Genomic DNA, 21,128 nt, shown 5'->3' with positions numbered 1-21,128 from the left:
GAGTTAGTTCCAGTTGGACTGTCTTAATTCAAATTCCATTGAGTCCAATGGTGGGAGTCGGAGTCAACTTCAGAAGAGTAGACCACTACATACACTACCATTCAAAAGTTTGGGATCACCCAAACAATTTCGTGTTTTCCATGAAAAGTCACACTTATTCACCACCATATGTTGTGAAATGAATAGAAAATAGAGTCAAGACATTGACAAGGTTAGAAATAATGATTTGTATTTGAAATAAGATTTTTTTTACATCAAACTTGGCTTTCGTCAAAGAATCCTCCATTTGCAGCAATTACAGCATTGCAGATCTTTGGCATTCTAGCTGTTAATTTGTTGAGGTAATCTGGAGAAATTGCACCCCACGCTTCCAGAAGCAGCTCCCACAAGTTGGATTGGTTGGATGGGCACTTCTTTGAGCAGATTGAGTTTCTGGAGCATCACATTTGTGGGGTCAATTAAACGCTCAAAATGGCCAGAAAAAGAGAACTTTCATCTGAAACTCGACAGTCTATTCTTGTTCTTAGAAATGAAGGCTATTCCATGCGAGAAATTGCTAAGAAATTGAAGATTTCCTACACCGGTGTGTACTACTCCCTTCAGAGGACAGCACAAACAGGCTCTAACAGGTACTATTTAATGAAGATGCCAGTTGGGGACCTGTGAGGCGTCTGTTTCTCAAACTAGAGACTCTAATGTACTTATCTTCTTGCTCAGTTGTGCAACGCGGCCTCCCACTTCTTTTTCTACTCTGGTTAGAGCCTGTTTGTGCTGTCCTCTGAAGGGAGTAGTACACACCGGTGTAGGAAATCTTCAATTTCTTAGCAATTTCTCGCATGGAATAGCCTTCATTTCTAAGAACAAGAATAGACTGTCGAGTTTCAGATGAAAGTTCTCTTTTTCTGGCCATTTTGAGCGTTTAATTGACCCCACAAATGTGATGCTCCAGAAACTCAATCTGCTCAAAGAAGTGCCCATCCAACCAATCCAACTTGTGGGAGCTGCTTCTGGAAGCGTGGGGTGCAATTTCTCCAGATTACCTCAACAAATTAACAGCTAGAATGCCAAAGGTCTGCAATGCTGTAATTGCTGCAAATGGAGGATTCTTTGACGAAAGCAAAGTTTGAAGTAAAAAAAATCTTATTTCAAATACAAATCATTATTTCTAACCTTGTCAATGTCTTGACTCTATTTTCTATTCATTTCACAACATATGGTGGTGAATAAGTGTGACTTTTCATGGAAAACAAAAAATTGTTTGGGTGATCCCAAACTTTTGAACGGTAGTGTACATGCATGTGTGTGAAAGGATTTCAGTATAAGTGAGAAGTTTGACTTCAAGTAGTATTATGTGAGATGATTTCAGTAATATATGAGATGATTTCAGCGGCACAGTGGCGCAGTGGTTAGTGGTTGCCTCACAGCAAGATGGTCCTGGGTTCGAACCCCGGGGTAGTCCAACCTTGGGGTTGTCCCAGGTCGTCCTCTGTGTGGAGTTTGCATGTTCTCCTTGTGTCTGCATGGGTTTCCTCTGGGGGCTCTGGTTTCCTCCCACAGTCCAAAGACATGCAGGTCAGGTGAATCAGCCATACTAAAATTGTCCCTAGGTGTGAATGTGTGTGTGTGTGTGTGTGTGTGTGTGTGTGTGTGTGTGTGTGTGTGTGTGTGTGTGTACACATGTTTAGCTATCCTTGTGTGGACCAAATGTCCACACAAGGATGTGTGTGTTGGCCCTGTGATGGTCTGGCGGCCTGTCCAGGGTGTCTCCCTGCCTGCCTTCCAGTGACTGCTGGGATAGGCTCCAGCATCCCCATGACCCTGAGAGCAGGATAAGCGGTTTGGATAATGGATGGATGGATGGATGAATGTCAGAGGTTTTTGATTGTTAATATGAGAAGTTTTGATTTTCAGTAATATTAGTGAAAATAAGTTTGATTTATGTCCCCTACAGCCCCTCACACCAAAGCCTATCTACAAACTACTGACAGGGGCTGAATACTTTTGTATATGAGTAATGTAAGCCTTTCATTTTTGAAAAACAATAAAATAAAAAGTAATGCTTGAACAAAAATATATTTGCTTCATAAATGTTTTCAATTCGTTGTGTTAGTAAAGGGAGGGAAATATATATTTCAATGCATTAAAATGTAGAGGTGCAAATGGTAAGAAAAAGCAGACAGGTGTAACAGAAAACGTTCCGAGAGGGTAAATACTGTCTGTAGGCACTCTACCCAGGAGTGTTACAGGTATTTATTTATACATTCACTATATATTAATCTCTTGCCAATTTATCTAAAATTCAATCTTCAGCCTGAAAATGAGACACATACCTCTTTTCCACCAGAACAGTTTTCTATGGTATTCTTCATAAATTTTATAATTCCATTATAATTCTGTTATCCTCTTTCAGTGTTGTGTTGTGTAAATTGTGTACACACAACATCCATTGCACGTTGTCCGTCTTGGGAGAGAGATCCCTCCTCTGTTGATCCCTGAAGTTTCTTCCTATTTTTTCTCCCTGCTAAAGGTTTTTTTTTTAGGGAGTTGTTCCTTATCTGATGAGAGGGTCTAAGGACAGGATGTTCTGTTGCTGTAAAGCCCATTGAGGCAAATTTGTAATTTGTGATATTGGGCTATACAAATAAAATTGACTTGACTTGACGGTGCCGGTGCAGAGCCAGTTCTCTCTTGGTCCCTTTTGAGAACCGGCCCACATTTTGACAGGTTTGAGAACTGAATGAGACTGAATGTTACGTGGGGGAAGTTGGGGTAATTTCGTTAGACTGCTTTTATTTGTCATTGCCTTACATGCATGTCTCATACATACGAGGGAATGAAACTACGTTTCATATGGACCTCAGTGCCACATAAAAACAAATAATACACAATAAATATTAAAAACAAAAAGTGCATTAACATAATAAAAAAAATACTTCACAGACCTAAACATCACAAGCATACCTGACATGGACAGTGAGTAAGATGGTCAAAAAGTCATCTTATGGAAGGTCTAAGTGTTCAGGCTGTTGAGGAACCTCACAGCCTGAGGAATGAAACTATTGCGTAGTCTGGTGGAGGCAGCACGAATGCTCTGGTACCTCCTGCCAGAGGGTAGGAGGATGAAGTGGATGTGGGAGTGGTGGGTGGGGACCTTCACGATGCTGAGAGCCTTCTGTGTGCACTGTGCATCAAAGATGGTGTGGATGGATGGGAGAGCAGTTCCTATGATCTTTCCAGCAGTCTTCATGATCCGCTATAGGGATGTGCGGTCGGAGGCCTTGTAGTTCCCACGTCAGACAGAGATACAGCTGGTCAGAATGCTCTCTGTGGCGCCTCTGTAGAATGTGATGAGGATGGGTGGGGGAAGACTCGCCTTCTTCAGACACCGCAGGAAGTGAAGACGCTGCTGGGCCTTCTTGGAGAGTGCAGTCACATGTGGGGACCAGGAGAGGTCCTTTGTTATGTGAACTCCCAGGAACTTAACAGTGCTGACTCTCCACGTCCATACCATTGATGGTCAGAGGGGTATGGTGGGCACTGGTCTTTCTAAAGTCAATAATGCCCTCCTTAGTCTTTCCTATATTTAGGGAGAGATTGTTGTTTTTGCACCTCGCTGCCAGTTGATCCACCTCCACTCTGTATGATGATTCATCGTTGTTGCTGATGAGACCTACCACTGTGGTATCATCAGCAAGCTGTACAATGAGGTTGGAGGTGGATGATGCTGTGCAGTCATGTGTCAGCAGTGTGAACAAGAGCGGACTGAGCACACAGCCCTGTGGAGCGCCAGTGCTCAGTGTGATGGTCCTGGAGGTGATCTTGCCAATTTGCACTGACTGTGGCCTCCCCGTGAGAAAGTCCAGCACCCAGTTGCAGAGGGAGGTGTTAAGGTCCAGCTTTTTGATCAGGTGCTGTGGTATGATTGTGTTAAAAGCTGAGCTGAAATCAATTTCCACAGGGAAAAAAAAAAAAAAAATCACGGTGGACAGAACACATTTGCTTTGCTTGCTTTTTATAAAGTTACTTTTTAAGTCACTTTTAAAGTCATTACATCTCGCATTTGAAGGTTGCCTACATGCAGTGATCACGAATAGCATTCATAACAGACGACAATTGTGTTCCAGATGAAGGGTAGGTATCGATTTTGAGTTTGTCAGAAAAAAAAAAAATCTCTAGGTGTGAATGTGTGTGTGTGTCAGCCCTGTGATGGTCTGGCGGCCTGTCCAGGGTGTCTCCCTGCCTGCTGCCCAATGACTGCTGGGATAGGCTCCAGCATCCCCACGACCCTGAGCAGGATAAGCGGTTTGGATAATGAATGGATGGATGGATTTCCAAACTCTGTGGACCATCATCTCTGCATCCCCACTATATTTACTTTTAACTCATACCAACAGCCAGCATATACTGTAATTACAAATATCCTTAAAGAATCTACACACAGACACAAACAACTCAAACAACAAGCCTAGCTGGTTTGCTTCTCGTTAAGGAGAATCATGTTCTGTATCGAGCTCAGCCATCCCTTTTTTTCCAAATGTCTCACTGGTCTCCGGTTGCTGTTACCAAGGGTGGGTGTATATTCCACCACCACTCTAACACACACACACACACACACACACACACACTGGTGGGAAATCACCAGATCTGGTATTGTGTATTGATGATGCCAGTCGGCGTGTTTGGGGGGGGGTGGGGGTAGTCACACTGACCTCATAGCAAGACCCTCCCGGTCTTCAAGCACTGAGGCAGGAGAAGAGAGCGAGAGCGCTAATGACAAGTAGACTAAAGAAATTTAATGAGGCAAATATAAAGAGGTGCTAATTTGAGAAGAGGGGTGCAGTGGGTGTGCTCCCTCAGGGGTCTCCTCATGACTCCACCCCAACCCACCCCCGCTCATGACTCAACCTCAACCCACCCCCACTCTAAGAAAACACACCACTGACATACAAAGGCACAGACAGCATAAACAGCTGTCACACGGATGATCAGACCAGCAACAAATGTGTGTGTGTGTGTGTGTGTGTGTGTGTGTGTGTGTGTGTGTGTGTGTGTGTGTGTGTGTGTATAGACCAACAGTTACTATGCAATGTACGGTATGAAAAGACCCACTGTGAGGATGGCGAGGATCTCCTGGATGGGTAGCTCAGGCCTCAGCCGCTCTTTAAACATGCGGATGGTCTGGTGCTTCAGGTAGTAGTAGGAAGCAATGCGACCGTATGTCAGCGGCTCGATGGACCGGTCATCCTGGAACCATGAGCACACATTGCAAGTCAATTATCTCGTGTTGCACAAAGAATGTGATGTGACAATAATCTGTCCACTGTACCACTGTATTATTTGCCCACATGCCAGTCTAGCCCATACATGCGCACACACACACACACTTACTTCTTGTATCTCGATGCAGTAAGAGGACTCCAGGTCACGCAGGCTCCTCTGCACTAGGGTGGACAGGTACTTATTGATGGTCTCATGGTTAATGTCCTCCAGGCTGTAGTAACTGGACAACACAAGGCAAAGGATGTAAACATAGATTTACATGAACAAATGTTCCATCCAGAGAAAAAAGATGTTCTCAACAGTTTTGTGATATGAGGTATCTGGATGGTTTTCCAGACTCTTTGGCTGAATCTTCACATGTTGCTTTTATTTCTCTCCCTCCACCCTGAAGATGAACATTTTCCTCCCCCCATCCCTCCAACAGAGTGATGATTCAGGATGATAAGACAGGCGTATTTCTGTCTGTTTTCACAGCTTGTTGAATTGGCTTAGCCGTAGCTCAACAGTGACTGCAGTTAACAACTATGATAATTATCAAAGTTTAACAAATTTATATAAAGTTTAAAAAAAGTAAAACACGGGTGACCCGGGATCGCTTCCCGGCTGCGGCGGATTTACAGCTGCCCCCTGAATTCACTACATTGGTGTCAGAAGTGGAATGATGAGACCATGAGGCCATTGCAAGCGCGTGCGCCCAGAGGCGTGAGGGAGCTGATATGCTGAAGCGTGGGGACGCACTTCCCGAAGGAGGTGGGTAGTGTAACGACCACGAATAACTAGACTCACTAGCCCTTGGCTAATGGGTTGGAGCCTTTAGTTGACTGGTTAGTGCAGTCGCCCGTGGTGCGGGCAACCCCGGTTTGCTTCCCGGCTGCGGTGGTTTCCGGCTGCCCCCTGAATTCGCTACATGTTCATCAATGTATTGCCTTTAGCTCATCTGAGCCTACATCAGTGCTTGATGGAGAATACGCCACACATATGATAAGAAAGAGTCGTAGGAAAATAATAAAAAATGAGCCGATCACCAGCTGTATGTATAATGTATGTATAATGTATGTATAATGGGTTGATGTAGGTTTAAGTACTGTAAACACTGTAGAGTAAAAGGCACAGCTGGAAGGAAAATAGCCAGCCCAAATGATCGAATGATTTCCAGGTTTGGCCATTACTGGATGAAATACGACAACAAGTGGCCAAATGGGTTCCAGACGCGGCTGTGCCGGGTAAGAGTTACCACATGAGCAGAAACACACACAACATCTAGCTTTCCATTATCCTCCAACAACAAACACGGGACTTGGTATGTGTTTGTGAATACACAAAATGAGGGGAAAATAGTCAGGTAGCAGATTATCAGGCTGTTGAAAACAGTTTCAGAAAAAGAGTGACAGGATTCATAGAATAGAGAACCAAATCAAGAGGAAGAAGGTAGCCGACAGAAGTATAATAAAGCAGTAGAATATAGATATAAACAATAGAAACAATACAAACAGTAGAAGTTGTAGATGGGGTGAATATTAACAGGTCGGCATACTGACTGATGGTACTTTTACAGTTGTCTTCATGTTGTAGCTCATTCAAGACCCACTTTGACAAATAGTCCACCTACTCATATCACATTAAAACACAAACAATACCATCATGATCATTATACAAAATTAACTGCATGACAACTGGGAGCAGGGACAGGTTGGCGAGAGAAATAACAGGCTCCCGGGTTCAGAAGAATTGCTGGAAGCAGCAGTTTAGTCGGGTGATGGCCATATTTGATATGTGTTTAATGTTAAGTATTTCCTTCATTACCATAACTCCACATGCTGACAGCGCACAGTTTTCAGTGACACATGCGTTTATTACCAAACACATTTCACAGCTCTTTATTCCTCTGCCTGCCCAGGCTGTCTGATTAAGTCATGGCCATTAGCATCATCACCATTAGACTCCTGATGGCGCTGGGACTTGGTTTACAAGACCCATGAGACCCTTTGTGTGTGAGCGTGTATGTGTGAGTTGTGGTGGTGGTGGTGGTGGTGGTGGCGGCAGGGCCTGACAGCAGCGGTGATTCCCTGTGGATAAGGGAAGCCCTTGGAGGAGACAAGGTGACTGTGTGCTGGAGATTGTGCAGGGCAGATAAGCTAGTCAGATACAAAACACAGCAGCACCTCCACATCCAGCTGGGCAAGACGTGCCAACAGTCGATAGTAATTGTTTAGTCAAGCCAATATAGAAAAATATGTCAGGATAAAATTAATCAACAGAAGTAGTCCAATTATAAAAAAAGCAAATGACTACTGCAAAAAGCTATGATAAGAAGCAACATGTTGGAGTTATGAAGATGCCGTTTGTTGCTTGGAGGCACTGGTAGGCCCCAGTCAGAGACTGAATAGAAAATGTGGGCTGACAGCCGTGTAAATGCGAGCACGCTGGAATTTTCTGGAATGGTCTCTGTCTACACAGAGCAGATGTTTGCCTGCATAACACTGCTCTCTTCTAACCAGGTCTGAGGGTAGTGTAAGGATGTTGGTGCGTGTTTGCATCTAGTTTTGAATCGGTCTAAACTCTGGTTGTTCATGACAACTGTTCTTTCCTAACCTGGGATTCATGACCAGTCTCCTGAAGAAATATGTCCAGGTGATGTAGTCCATTGCATCCTGCTTGGAGGTGATGGTCCCTGCAGCCGTCTCAGCATTCAAGTGGTCCGATAGCACACTTAAGAGACTAGAAAAAAACACATGATCATGTCAGATATGCAGACCTATTGTATCCCGCTAATCAATACAGTAAAAACTCAGCATGTAGAAGAATATGTCAAAAACAAAAATGTACTTTGGATTACTTAAATCCAACATGTTTTTAAATGTGTTTCCAGTACAGGTCTACAGACAACAGTGTGAGCTTTCTGGAAAAGCAAAGACATGATTCTGAAGAATATTATCAAGGTTTGACTTTCACCTGGACTCCACAGGGAAAGGTTCATACAGGAACTTTTTGTAGAAGTCTTTCTTGATATCATGGACCAGTATGACAGCTTTACCCTGGTCATCAAACTGAGGCCTGCCTGCTCTGCCCATCATCTGCAGAACATCTGGAAACACAGGAGCAGACAAATGGCAGAGAGATTAAGCAACACATTGCTGTACAGGATCAAATATACCATAACTAAACATTAATGAAGCAGAAAATTATACAAAGATACCCACAATTACACGATACAGCTTCACTCCATGAAGGCATAGGCCAACATGTACTGCACGGCAAAAATCTGCAAATAACTAACATGGATGATCAGATTGCAGAAGATATGGTAGGGCTCTGTACCTGTTATAGGATAGTCCACATAACGCCTGGTTTTTCCATCATAGTATTCTGTCCCCTTGACAATCACCAGGTGTGCAGGAAAGTTCACCCCCCAGGCAAGAGTGCTGGTGGCAATCAACACCTAGGAAGAAGGAACAGATGTTTATCCTGTCTGTCAGAGATAAAACAGTAGACAGTGAAGACACAGACAGCCATTTCATTCATATTGCTGTAGCATATTATGCTTTGTGTGTGTGTGTGTGTGTGTGTGTGTGTGTGTACACTAAGGATTCCCTACTTGGATCTTGCAATTAACAAACAGTTCCTCAACGGTCCTTCTGTCTCTTTCATGCAAGCCGGCATGGTGCATGCCAATCCCGAATGCCAGTGTGAGCTTCAGGTTGGAGTCCCTCACTGTGGCAATGATGGCCTCAATCTGCAAGCAAGCCACATCACGGTGATGGTCAGAGGAGAGACAGACAAACTGAACCCACTCAGTAGTAGATGAAGCCTTAAGGTGCTTTCAAGTGGTGTCGGGTTTATTGGATATACGAGCTTCCCACTTGGAAGAGCCCTACAAAGTTGGATAATCAGGTCGGGTACATCGGAATTCTAGATGCAACACGAACTGGCCGAGTTCTGACGTCATTGTCTATTTCAACATGGCCGTGCTCAACCACGAACGTTTGGAGCATCTTGTTAACCGAACCCACTGAAAGTGACAACAGTGTCAACAAGTTAGCTTAGTTAGTTTGCTAACAAATAATTCAGGTGAAATCAAGAAACGGAATAACTGGCCAGATAAAATGTTTACCGTATGCGTTTCCTCTCCTCTTCAACATCACAAAGGTACTGGTAACAGCTTTGGATGTATTTGCTGTACGCTAGCAGAAGCCACAAACAGAGCAGGCGTTTTGTTCTTCCCGGGTTCCGACCAAAAACGACTTGAATGCATGCAAGTCGCAGGAATGACTTCTGCACTTGGAGAAAACTATCATCCGACCAATCCGACATGCACTTGAAAGCAGGGAAAGCCTTGACACATGAGGAAGTGAGCACCTTCTGTCAGACCCTGCTAAAGCGACATCAACTCTGGCGTCCATTGGGAAAGCATAATAATTAACATCGACCATCAAGAGAACCCATACACAGCTAAAAGTAGTGGAAATGAGGAAAAGTGAACATTGATTCAAGATTCCCTAGTTTATTGCAATATAAACAAGGTCTCTCATCATGTGTCTGTGTGCAGTGACAGGACAGGACATCAGATAGAGAGACACACATTGTACAGCTGCAGTGCAACATGTAACATCTCATTTACTCAGACAATCAATCGAAGAAGGTGTGGAGACATGGAGAGATGGATTGAATGGGAGCATGAATACTTCATCCCAGAGAGGAAGGACAAGGTGAGCACCAGCATCGGATGAAGGAAGAGAAAGCTGTTGGAGTAGAGGGGATAGTTCGGGTGGTGGAAGACCCCTGCTGAGAGTTAGGCAGCCAGCGCCAACCATCTGTCTGTCAAACAGCAGGGAGGTAAGCTGCTACACGCCCCAGTTCAGAGAAACAGTGGGGAGCAACATATATCACTGGAACACACATATAGCTGGGGGGCATGGTGAAACATGTTTAGAGATGAGATGATCACACTTTTGCACACACATTCACAACCACGCTAGTGTCGTTTAATGCACAACATAGAAACACAACTCATTAACACGAAAACATTCAGGGAGTTTAACATGTATATAACATGTATGTCACATGTCTGTTTTGTGAGGAGGTCTTAAGAGAGCGAGCTAATATGTAGAAAGGCAATGATGTGACAGAGGCACGACTGATTTACAATAGCCGATACCGGGCCTTTAAAACCCACAGTTAAGATGAGCATCGTAAAAGATGAACGTTAACATGTTTTATGTGACCGCTAACCTTTCACACTGATAGACAGGAAATAAAAAGCCCTGACATCAAACCTCTTCACTCATAAAATATCTCTCTTTCACCAAAAAGCACATGGAGGTAAACACACATGGGCCCACAGACACACAGGCTTTATTCACCCAGGCACAAACAAGCGCCCAACTGTCCACCAATACATGTGGCACACAGACCAGCTCCAGCTGAATAACGCACTTGGTGCATTTGCTGTTCATTTATTTCCAATTTTTGTGTGATTGGGTGAGCCTGCTGGATCTGCATATTGAGGTAATTACAGCCCGTGTGTTATCAGGCCATTTTAACAGAGCCTTGTAATAATATTAGCATAATTTAAAGTCGACACTGAACGGAGCCATTTGCTCACATCATGAAATGATCCCAAGGTACGCAGAGACAGTGTAATGGAGGACGGCTTGATTCCCCTCTGTAATTACACTAACACTGGTGCTTAAGCACATAGACGGGCAACACCAGTGCAACTTGGCCAGAAGAGGAGAAAAAGAGAGACAGGGAAAAGAGGGGCCCCATAACAAAAGACTGGTAGAAGGAACAGAGGTGAGATTTACACACATTACAAGGAGCTTTGAAACATCGTCATCGGTAGGAAATATCACTGTGTTATGTAACACGCTGGTTTTTAGGATTATTACACAACAGCTAGCATAAGCCAAGTAATCAAATAAATTAAAGACGTGATTAAGTTTAATTGCTCCATTACGAATAGAATTATCTGTGCCTGCTACTGTGGGGACAAGTGAGCTTGTTGGCAGCCATCTTGGCGAGTTTTTTTTCTAGCGTATACATCCAGTATGTCACTATTGGTGCCTGTATGGCACCAATGATTCCTGAGAGGACGTGGTGATGTGTGATGATGGTTGTAAGAGTGATGCTGTACCTCTCTTTCATCCTGATGCAGCCATTGCTTGGGGTCATCTTCAGTGGCCAGATAAGCTATCAGGTCCAAAGCGGTCAAACGTGTTTGTCGCCGGGATGACACAAAGATAAGCACCGGCTTGGCAGGGGAATGGCTGCGAATCGCTAGAAAGAGGAAAGGAATATGGACGATGACCACACTTATTTATTTATTTTTTATTTCCCCCCTTTTTCTCCCCAGTCGTACTTGGCCAATTCCTCCAACTCTTCTGAGCTGCCCCGGTCGCTGCTCCACCCCCTCTGCCGATCCCAGGAGGGCTGCAGACTACCACATGCCTCCTCCGATACATGTGAAGTCACCAGCTGCTTCTTTTCACCTGACAGTGAGGAGTTTCACCAGGGGGACATAGTGCGTGAGAGGATCACGCTATACTCCCCACTTCCCCCTCCCCCTTGAACAGGCGCCTCGGCTGATCAGAGTAGGCACTAATTCAGTGACCAGGACACATACCCACATCTGGCTTCCCACCCGCAGACATGGCCAATTGTGTCTGTAGGGACGCTTGACTAAGCCAGAGGTAACACGGGGATTCGAACTGGCGATCCCTGTGTTGATAGGCAATGGACTAGACCACCATGCTACCCAGATGCCTCCTGATGACCACAGCTAAAGAGATAATGATGACAACACAAACTTAAAACTATTCCCTCTCTGCAAGCATTTTGTATGAATGCAAATGAAAGTTGGTATGCATCATCAGGAAAAAGGAAAAATGTATATGTCATTTCATATTATGTACTGCGTACACAAAAGAAATGAAATCATCAGGACAGGGCACGGGTGGTTATTTGTAAATGGGTATCTACAGATCTAAATTTACCTTGAAAGTCCCAGAAAGTTGAATCAGTTCATCTGGATACAACGTTTAGTGGGAAACACATTTCATCGCTCATCTAAGTGACCTCTTCAGTCTCAGCTGACTGCAGGTATCCCCACCCTTATAAACAGCACAGATTTCCTTACATGGCTTATTGAGCATGCACCAAGATACCTTGGAAGGCCGGCTTGTTCATGCTGGCCATGCGGGGGCAGTAGTGCTGTCCTGGGAAACCATGGATGTGAACCTCCAGGGGCACAGGACGCACAGAGGGGCGAAAATTAAACAAGCCCACCTGTTACAGAGAGAGAGAGAGAGAGTGAGAGAGAGTGAGTGGGGGTTGTAAGGGTAAAAAGAGAGAAAGTTAATGTGAGCAGCTGGCAACAGAAGGGCCCATCTGGCTATAATGCAGACTGTCTGTCATTGTCCCCATCTCTCTGTCCTCCTTCACAGAGGTTGCCCAGAGCAGTAGGGCAAGGGTGGTTTACCCCGTGCTCTGTTCTATGGAGGATACTGTGTGGCGTGGTGTGGCCTGGTGCGTGTACAAACATATCTAAAGGCCTGGATAATGGATTGGGCAACTAAACACAGTGGCCTAGTCCAAACAGCAGGCAGTCAGCCTGGCAGACAGATTTATGGATGAACAGACAGCTAATCTGTCTGCCAGGCCAGACAAGGGACACCGCTTTTCCACAACCGTTACACAGCATTTATACACAACCAACTCCCATGGAACACTGTGTAGCACCGAGCGGTCTGGCAGAACAGACACACACAAGCTGCAAAATTAACCGTTCCAAAACTCTCACGGCAATGGAATAAAAGTGGAATCGATCTCTAGAAACAATACTACAAGTTGATATTATAATGGTCTGTGGTGAGGGCCCAGAAGGGAAAGAAGAACACGTGATGTGAGAGGGGTGCTTTTGGTTGTTTCAGGGAAACCAATGTGTCTTTATCATCAGTGTGATGCTCCTCTCTGCTGCAGTACAAGATGACCAGCCAGGTAATCCATCTGTACCCGCATCCTTGCAGTGGTTTCTCATAATCATAAGAGCAACTGAAGCAACAGTTCAGCTGATTAGGAAAAGAGATCATCAAATGTACTCCAGGCCAAAAGCATCAGTACCATTCTATGCATTTCCTAAAAATAAAAGTGGAACAGCATATGAATGGTTAAAAAAACAAAATAAAACATGGAGCTACGCTTAAAAAAATGGTTTGACAACAACTCCCAGAAAGCCTTACCACCATCCTTAAAGGCACATTTGACCAATGGTTTTGTGCATGTGAAATAGTGCTGATGAGTAATGTGGCTGATTGAAACTGATAAAGTCCTCACTGTGTATTATACTGATGGAGAAATTGTGGTTCTCCTGCTCACAGTCTTTATAAACAGGACTTCAAGCACCAGAATGCATTGCGCGGAAGCCTCTGTATCGTCATCCATAAAACCCTACGCGCCAATATTGTGGGAAGTAATTTACACAATTGGAAACACACATAACCAAGAGAATGAGGATGTGTTTTTTGAGCGGTGTGTTTAGAGTAGATTAGAGTATTAGAAACCCTGCTAGGATGTAGTTCTTCTGGCCACCAACTGACATCATGATGCATCATTTGGCGGCTAGGAAAAATAATATTGGGTTCACTGCTGCTTCAGAGATACAGAAAGAGTTGGGAACAGATGTTTTGTATGTGCTATCCCTGCAGCAGATAGACAGAGACAAGGCTGACAATCAGTGAATTTACCCTTTAAAATAATGGAGCCTACAAGACGCACTTGCTATCTGAACTGAGGGTTCATAGGTAAGACAATCTTATCTATGGGTGCAACACTGTTTTGATGCCTGGGAAGAAAGTTAGAATATATGTTTTACAGTAATAGTCTGTTTTGGTGTCTTGTAGAACATCTGACCTGTCCTATTCCCAACCAGTCTGCCAGGTCTCTTGCGTTGGCAAGTGCAGTTGATAGGCCCACCACACGTACACTCTTGGAGGTATGAGAAGAGATAAAATTGGTCCTGGACACAATAACCTCAAGCACAGGACCTCTGTCCTCCCCTAGAATGAGACAAAACAGCATAATACCTCAGCAGAGGCTTTATTAGGAACAAACAGCAAATGTTTCAGTTATTGTTTTTGTGTCGTTACTTTGCAACAAAAAAAATTACTTCAACAAGTCCTAACACTCATGCCAATGCTAAAACTCAAACGTAGAAGTGCATTTGTAGGGGATCTATTCTCCGAGGAAAAAACTCCGACACCTGCAAGTCTGGCTGCATGACCACGTGGCTCTATGCATCCCTTGCATAACAGAATCCCTGCAGACTTACCGAGCAGGTGGATCTCATCAATGATGAGGATGGCTACTTTCTGGACATAGCTGCGGTTCTGCCAGCTGCGACTAACGCCGTCCCACTTCTCTGGTGTGGTGACTATGAGATCGGCCTGGGCTATAGCTCTCATGTCTGGGGTCACGTCACCCGTCAGCTCCACGACCCTAGGGAGGAACAACGACAAAAGATATAATGAGACAGAGAGAGAGAGGGGGGCAAAAACGGCCAAAAACATAAAAAAAAAAAACTTTTGAAAACTCTATATTGTTACACTGTGTAATGTGTAACTGTGCAATGTGCAACTTATTTTATCCCACTCACTGCTTCCCAAGTTTCTGCTCTATCCTGATCTTCCAGTCCTCAATCCTCTCCCTCACCAGGGCTTTCAGAGGGGCAATATACACCACCTGAATATACAGGGAAACACCAATATCACACACACATGCAAGCAAGAGTGTGAACTTGGTAAGTGTCAGTGTCGTCAATAAAAAAAAAAAATCATACAAATGGAGAGAACTGAGGGAAAGAGACATTTTGAGAGGAAAAAAAAAGCAACATCTAGGTAAACAGGCAAGCCAAGACAAACCTTAGACGTGGGATACTTGTTGAAGACACGAAACATTGCCATCTCTGCAGCGATGGTTTTGCCAGAGCCCGTTGGCGCCCCCAGCAGGACGTTGGTGTCAGTGTGGTACAGCGTGTGGAAGATCTGCGTCTGGATGGGGTTGAAATGGGTGAACTTGTACAGGCTCTCGTACCTCCGATTACCCAGAGCTGTCACTGGCAACGGCTGCAGGTCCAACAGTTCTGGGGAGGGAGGAAATGTTAAGGGTAAAAAGACAAGGCTGAAAGTGCTGTGTTTTACGTGTGTGTGTGTGTGTGTGTGTGTGTGTGTGTGTGTGTGATCAGAATAGGTGTTTTATCAGTAGGATGTTATTGTCTTTGTTTTCATATGAAAACATGCAAAAACATGGAATCATAAGCTTTTGGAAAAACTTGTAAAAATACAGTGACATTTATATTTATAAAAACACAGAAAGCATGTGTCGAGGTGTGGAGGGAGCAGATCAGAGTCCCTGTGGTTTCACATTTTAAGTGAATAAACATGCACCTAATTCTGTGTCAGACAGACTGCAAAACCCATGTGAGTTTGTTTTTGAATGATGAGGCCAACATTCCCGAGTAACTGTCAGCCATCTTGTCATTTTAGACGTGAGTGTGTGAGTATACAGGTATGTGCAGGGGTGAAGACTTCCAGACTCAGTATAGCGTGCTGGGGTTCGTGTACACTCCATAACAACTGACATGTTCTCTCCTGTCAGACACTTGTTCAGTTATCAAAATGGTAAAAACTGCTTATGTTACAACTCATCCTGACGATTCTTTCATGTGTAACTTCCTGACATGTTGTGAAATGTAGTCATTGCAGTTTGAGCAGCTGAAATCCCAGATCAGAATCAGGAACATCTGTCATTTCATTTCATGCACTTGTGCACATGAAATGAAACAAAACATTGTTTTCCCCAGCCCACAATGGTGCAACACAAAGACAAAAACACATATCCAAACTAACACACATATCCAAACTAACACGTATATCCAAACTAACACACATATCTAAACTAACACGCATATCCAAACTAACACACATATCCAAACTAACACACATAGCCAAACTAACACACATATCCAAACTAACACACATATCCAAACTAACACGTATATCTAAACTAACACACATAGCCAAACTAACACACATATCCAAAGTAACACACATAGCCAAACTAACACACATATCTAAACTAACACACATAGCCAAACTAACACACACAGCCAAACTAACACACATAGCCAAACTAAGATGTATATCCAAACTAACACACATAGCCAAACTAACACACATATCTAAACTAACACACATAGCCAAACTAACACACATAGCCAAATAACACACATATCCAAACTAACATGTATATCCAAACTAACACACATATCCAAACTAACACACATATCCAAACTAACACGTATATCCAAACTAACACACATAGCCAAACTAACACACATATCCAAACTAACACACATAGCCAAACTAACACACATATCTAAACTAACACACATAGCCAAACTAACACACATAGCCAAATAACACACATATCCAAACTAACATGTATATCCAAACTAACACACATATCTAAACTAACATGTATATCCAAACTAACACACATATCCAAACTAACACACATATCCAAACTAACACGTATATCCAAACTAACACACATAGCCAAACTAACACACATAGCCAAACTAACACACATATCCAAACTAACACACATATCCAAACTAACACACATAGCCAAACTAACACACACAGCCAAACTAACACACATAGCCAAACTAACACACATAGCCAAATAACACACATATCCAAACTAACATGTATATCCAAACTAACACACATATCCAAACTAACACACATATCCAAACTAACACGTATATCCAAACTAACACACATAGCCAAACTAACACACATATCCAAACTAACACACATAGCCAAACTAACACACATATCTAAACTAACACACATAGCCAAACTAACACACATAGCCAAATAACACACATATCCAAACTAACATGTATATCCAAACTAACACACATATCTAAACTAACATGTATATCCAAACTAACACACATATCCAAACTAACACACATATCCAAACTAACACGTATATCCAAACTAACACACATAGCCAAACTAACACACATAGCCAAACTAACACACATATCCAAACTAACACACATAGCCAAACTAACACACATATCCAAACTAACACACATAGCCAAACTAACACGTATATCCAAACTAACACACATAGCCAAACTAACACGTATATCCAAACTAACACACATAGCCAAACTAACACACATATCCAAACTAACACACATATCCAAACTAACACGTATATCCAAACTAACACACATAGCCAAACTAACACACATAGCCAAACTAACACACATATCCAAACTAACACACATAGCCAAACTAACACACATATCCAAACTAACACACATATCCAAACTAACACGTATATCCAAACTAACACACATAACCAAACTAACACACATATCTAAACTAACACACATATCTAAACTAAAAAACAAAACAAAACAACACTGTCCAAGAGAACGCCAGCCAGGATGACTTTTGGAACTGCTGGTCTGCATGGTCTAGCAGTTAGCTTAGCCCGCCCCTCTTCCACGTCCTGTCAGACAGGCCTTGGTGTTTCCTCTTTTGGCACAGCTCTGGGCAGGGCCATGGTCCCTGGGCCCACAGGATACAGCAGACCAAGCTCTCCCATGTGATTCAGCAGCAGCTCTCCCAGCCATCAAACGAAGACAAACTTAAGACACAGATGTGGACAAAGACACTGCATGGACGGTATTGGGTGAGGCCACTGCAAATGTGAATTTGCGCCGCCATCTTCCCACACCGGAAGCGGAATATCTAGATATCTACTCAGATATCTACTCACATGGAAACACCATTAGCAGGGCTGTTCTGTCAGCATCCTCCCCTCAACCCAACCAAACTAACACATGGTGCAGTCTGGCTGTTAACTATTGTTGTTCTATTATCTGTCATAAAGATCTTTGTTGAGTTCATTTCTGTTATAGCTGCCTGTTAGCCACAATCATTTCACTTATTCAACCTCACTGGTACAGGCACGCTTTGAATTTGGTTTCTATGCTGAAGATGTAAAACACTATGTATCCAGTCATTTCTCCCAGGAGAGGCTTGATAACGTAATGACAACAGACATAATAACAACTTAATAACAACAGACATAATAATAACGTAATGACAACGGACACAATCCCAACCTAATAATATACATAATAACAACTTAATAACAAAAGACATAATGGCAACTTAACAACAGACATAATACCAACAAACATAACAACTTAATAACAACAGACATAACTTAATAACCGACATAATAACAACTTAGTAACAAAAGCCATAATAACAACAGACATAATAACAAACATAATAACTTAATAACAACAGACATAATAGCTTAGTAACAAAATACATAATAACAACTTAATAACAACAGACATCATAACAATTTATAACAACAGGCGTAACAACTTAATAACAAAAGACATAATAACAACCTTATAACAACAGACAAAATAAGTTAATAACAAAAAACATAACAACAGCTTAATAACAACAGACATAATAACAACTTAATAACAACAGACATAATAACCAACACCTAACAAGGTGTTGATGATTTGGATATTCACAGATTGGCTATTATTCAACCGGGTGAAATATGCCAATGATAGAAGGTATCAAAAAGACATTTGTTTTTATACACATTTTCATAATTGTAATTTTACAGTGAGGGGAAATCAATAACACTTTTTGAAAATACCTGACTATGCCTTTTCTTTGCAGCTGTCTAAAATCAGTCCTGATCAGTGCTACGGGTTTGAAGATTTTTGAATAATTTTGTGTGTGTGTGTTTGACAATCTTCATCAAACAGGTTTGTTCTACATGAGTTCTTACTGCTGCCTCTGCTGTCTTCAGTGGACTGAATATTTTGCACAGATTCAGATTTAGGAGTTACCTTAAACAATAACAAATGGCTGACATCAGTAATCACAATAATGTGGAATAATAAACACAAAATATTAAAATTATGTATGACAAATGTAAACACAGAATAGTGATGTTGATTATAATATCAAGCTTTGGTAGACTAGGAGGAGTGAAAACAGACACAGACAAACACACACACACACACGCACACAAACACACAAACACATATACGTACATATACATATTTAGGTGATCAAACACGTGGCTCGAGGCTTGTGTGATTTGCACTCTTGCGGCATTATTTTCCAAACAAATTAAACATTGTGAACAAAAATTTGGGGAATAGTTTATGAATCCTCTTACAAACCAGTGTTTATTTACTGTGTCCACCATCTCCGTTTTTACACATGGTCCTTCCCTTATGCCAATTTTGCATAATAAGGAAAAAAAAAACTTGGGCTGGCAAGGACGTCTGTCCTCAGACTGCCACACCTTATTCACATATGTGCATCCAGCCCTTTTCCAGGCTGATCTCTCTGTCTTACCACCAGGTTTGTGCCGTTACTAGATCTGTTAAAGTGGCAACAGGAATCTAAGTCTTTTGTAGCATGTTTGTGTGTGTGTGTGTGTGTGTGTGTGTGTGTGTGTGTGTGTGTGTGTGTGTGTGTGTGTGTGTGTGTGTGTGTGTGTGAATAAATTAACTGTAAAGTGCTTTGAGTGGCTGTTGCAGCTAAAAAAGTGCTATATAAAATTCAACTTGATTGATTGATAGATACATACATACATACACACACACACCTATCCACTTTGGGCTTCAGGGTTAGAAGCTTAAAATGGAAGGATGGAAACAGATTTGGAGAAATTATGACAAATTTCTTAGAGTCCAACAAAAGAAAGAGATTGATTTCTATGTTGTGTTTGTGTGTGTGTGTGTGTGTGTGTGTGTGTGTGTGTACCTGTGTGAGGGGGGTGTCTTTCAGGCAGGATGAGGTGCTGGAAGTTGATGACGCAGACGGCCTCTGCTCCGAGCCAGCGGTCAGACACGGCTCTGATGTAGTACTGTGACGGCATTGGCTCAAAGATGGGGATAGTGAAAACAACATGCTGGGGCTCTCCTGTCACCACCTGGACGGACCAGACACAGACACAATCACATCCCGACATATAATAAAGGTTTGTTTTTACAGATTCATGCAGAAATAGAACACAAGAAAACATACCACTTATCTGTTAATGGATGTGGACACACAGCCCATGTTAATTCTAGTTCCAGGAAAGTGCCATAACCAACCTGTTTCTTCTGCAGGAGGAAGTACTCTGAATGGTAGATGTGATCATTGATAGGATCCTCCACCCACAGCCACCATGGCTCTCCAACAGATCCATGCACCTGATAGATGGAGAGACAAAACAGCATTCTTGAATTTATTCTTACAAGTAATGTGTAATAGAGAGCATGAGAGAAACCCATGTCGGATTCACAAAATGTTTGTAACTACCTAACTTTGTTTTTACAAATGTGCACATCATGGTGAAAGCCACTTGATTGTAAACTGAATGTGCGTGCAAGTGAACCTTCGATAGTATAGTTACTATCTCAAAAACACCATATGAGGACTGCTGGTGGTACTGCTGTCTGCAAACTGCAAAAGGTTGTCATTACTGAGGAGGTCAGTACTTCTCTGTATGATTCTAAATGGTGCAACAAGGTTTTAATGTGTTCTGGCTTAAAAAAGAATGAATGAAACTATCCTTGATCCTTCAGTACTTTCATTTAAGCCAACACACAACATTTCTGTCTTATGTCTTCATGCACTGCTCAATAATCCAGGTGTAGAATCCCATAAAAGTTGAATCAGTTCATCTGGACACAACGTTAACTAAGAGAAACGTTTCATCACTCATCT

General features: G+C 42.6%; 1 protein-coding gene across 1 annotated transcript in view; it reads right to left on the bottom strand.

The window, feature by feature from the left end:
* Positions 1 to 21,128, bottom strand: part of ascc3 (activating signal cointegrator 1 complex subunit 3) — a 252,364-nt gene that overhangs the window by 29,753 nt on the left and 201,483 nt on the right. The window contains exons 23-36 of the mRNA XM_056285681.1: positions 20,513 to 20,611; positions 20,178 to 20,346; positions 15,195 to 15,415; positions 14,930 to 15,015; positions 14,606 to 14,772; positions 14,188 to 14,333; positions 12,444 to 12,564; positions 11,414 to 11,556; positions 8,876 to 9,013; positions 8,599 to 8,719; positions 8,233 to 8,365; positions 7,873 to 7,998; positions 5,389 to 5,500; positions 5,110 to 5,244 (exon numbers count right to left, since the gene is read on the bottom strand). Of these exons, the coding sequence (XP_056141656.1) occupies positions 5,110 to 5,244; positions 5,389 to 5,500; positions 7,873 to 7,998; positions 8,233 to 8,365; positions 8,599 to 8,719; positions 8,876 to 9,013; positions 11,414 to 11,556; positions 12,444 to 12,564; positions 14,188 to 14,333; positions 14,606 to 14,772; positions 14,930 to 15,015; positions 15,195 to 15,415; positions 20,178 to 20,346; positions 20,513 to 20,611 (1,917 nt within the window). The remainder of the gene's footprint in view (positions 1 to 5,109; positions 5,245 to 5,388; positions 5,501 to 7,872; positions 7,999 to 8,232; positions 8,366 to 8,598; positions 8,720 to 8,875; positions 9,014 to 11,413; positions 11,557 to 12,443; positions 12,565 to 14,187; positions 14,334 to 14,605; positions 14,773 to 14,929; positions 15,016 to 15,194; positions 15,416 to 20,177; positions 20,347 to 20,512; positions 20,612 to 21,128) is intronic.

Source organism: Lampris incognitus, chromosome 9, assembly GCF_029633865.1.
Source record: "Lampris incognitus isolate fLamInc1 chromosome 9, fLamInc1.hap2, whole genome shotgun sequence".
In the NCBI taxonomy this organism is placed as follows: Eukaryota; Metazoa; Chordata; class Actinopteri; order Lampriformes; family Lampridae; genus Lampris; species Lampris incognitus.
Note: the sequence above shows the minus strand (reverse complement) of the source record. Positions and strands in the feature narration are given on the sequence as shown.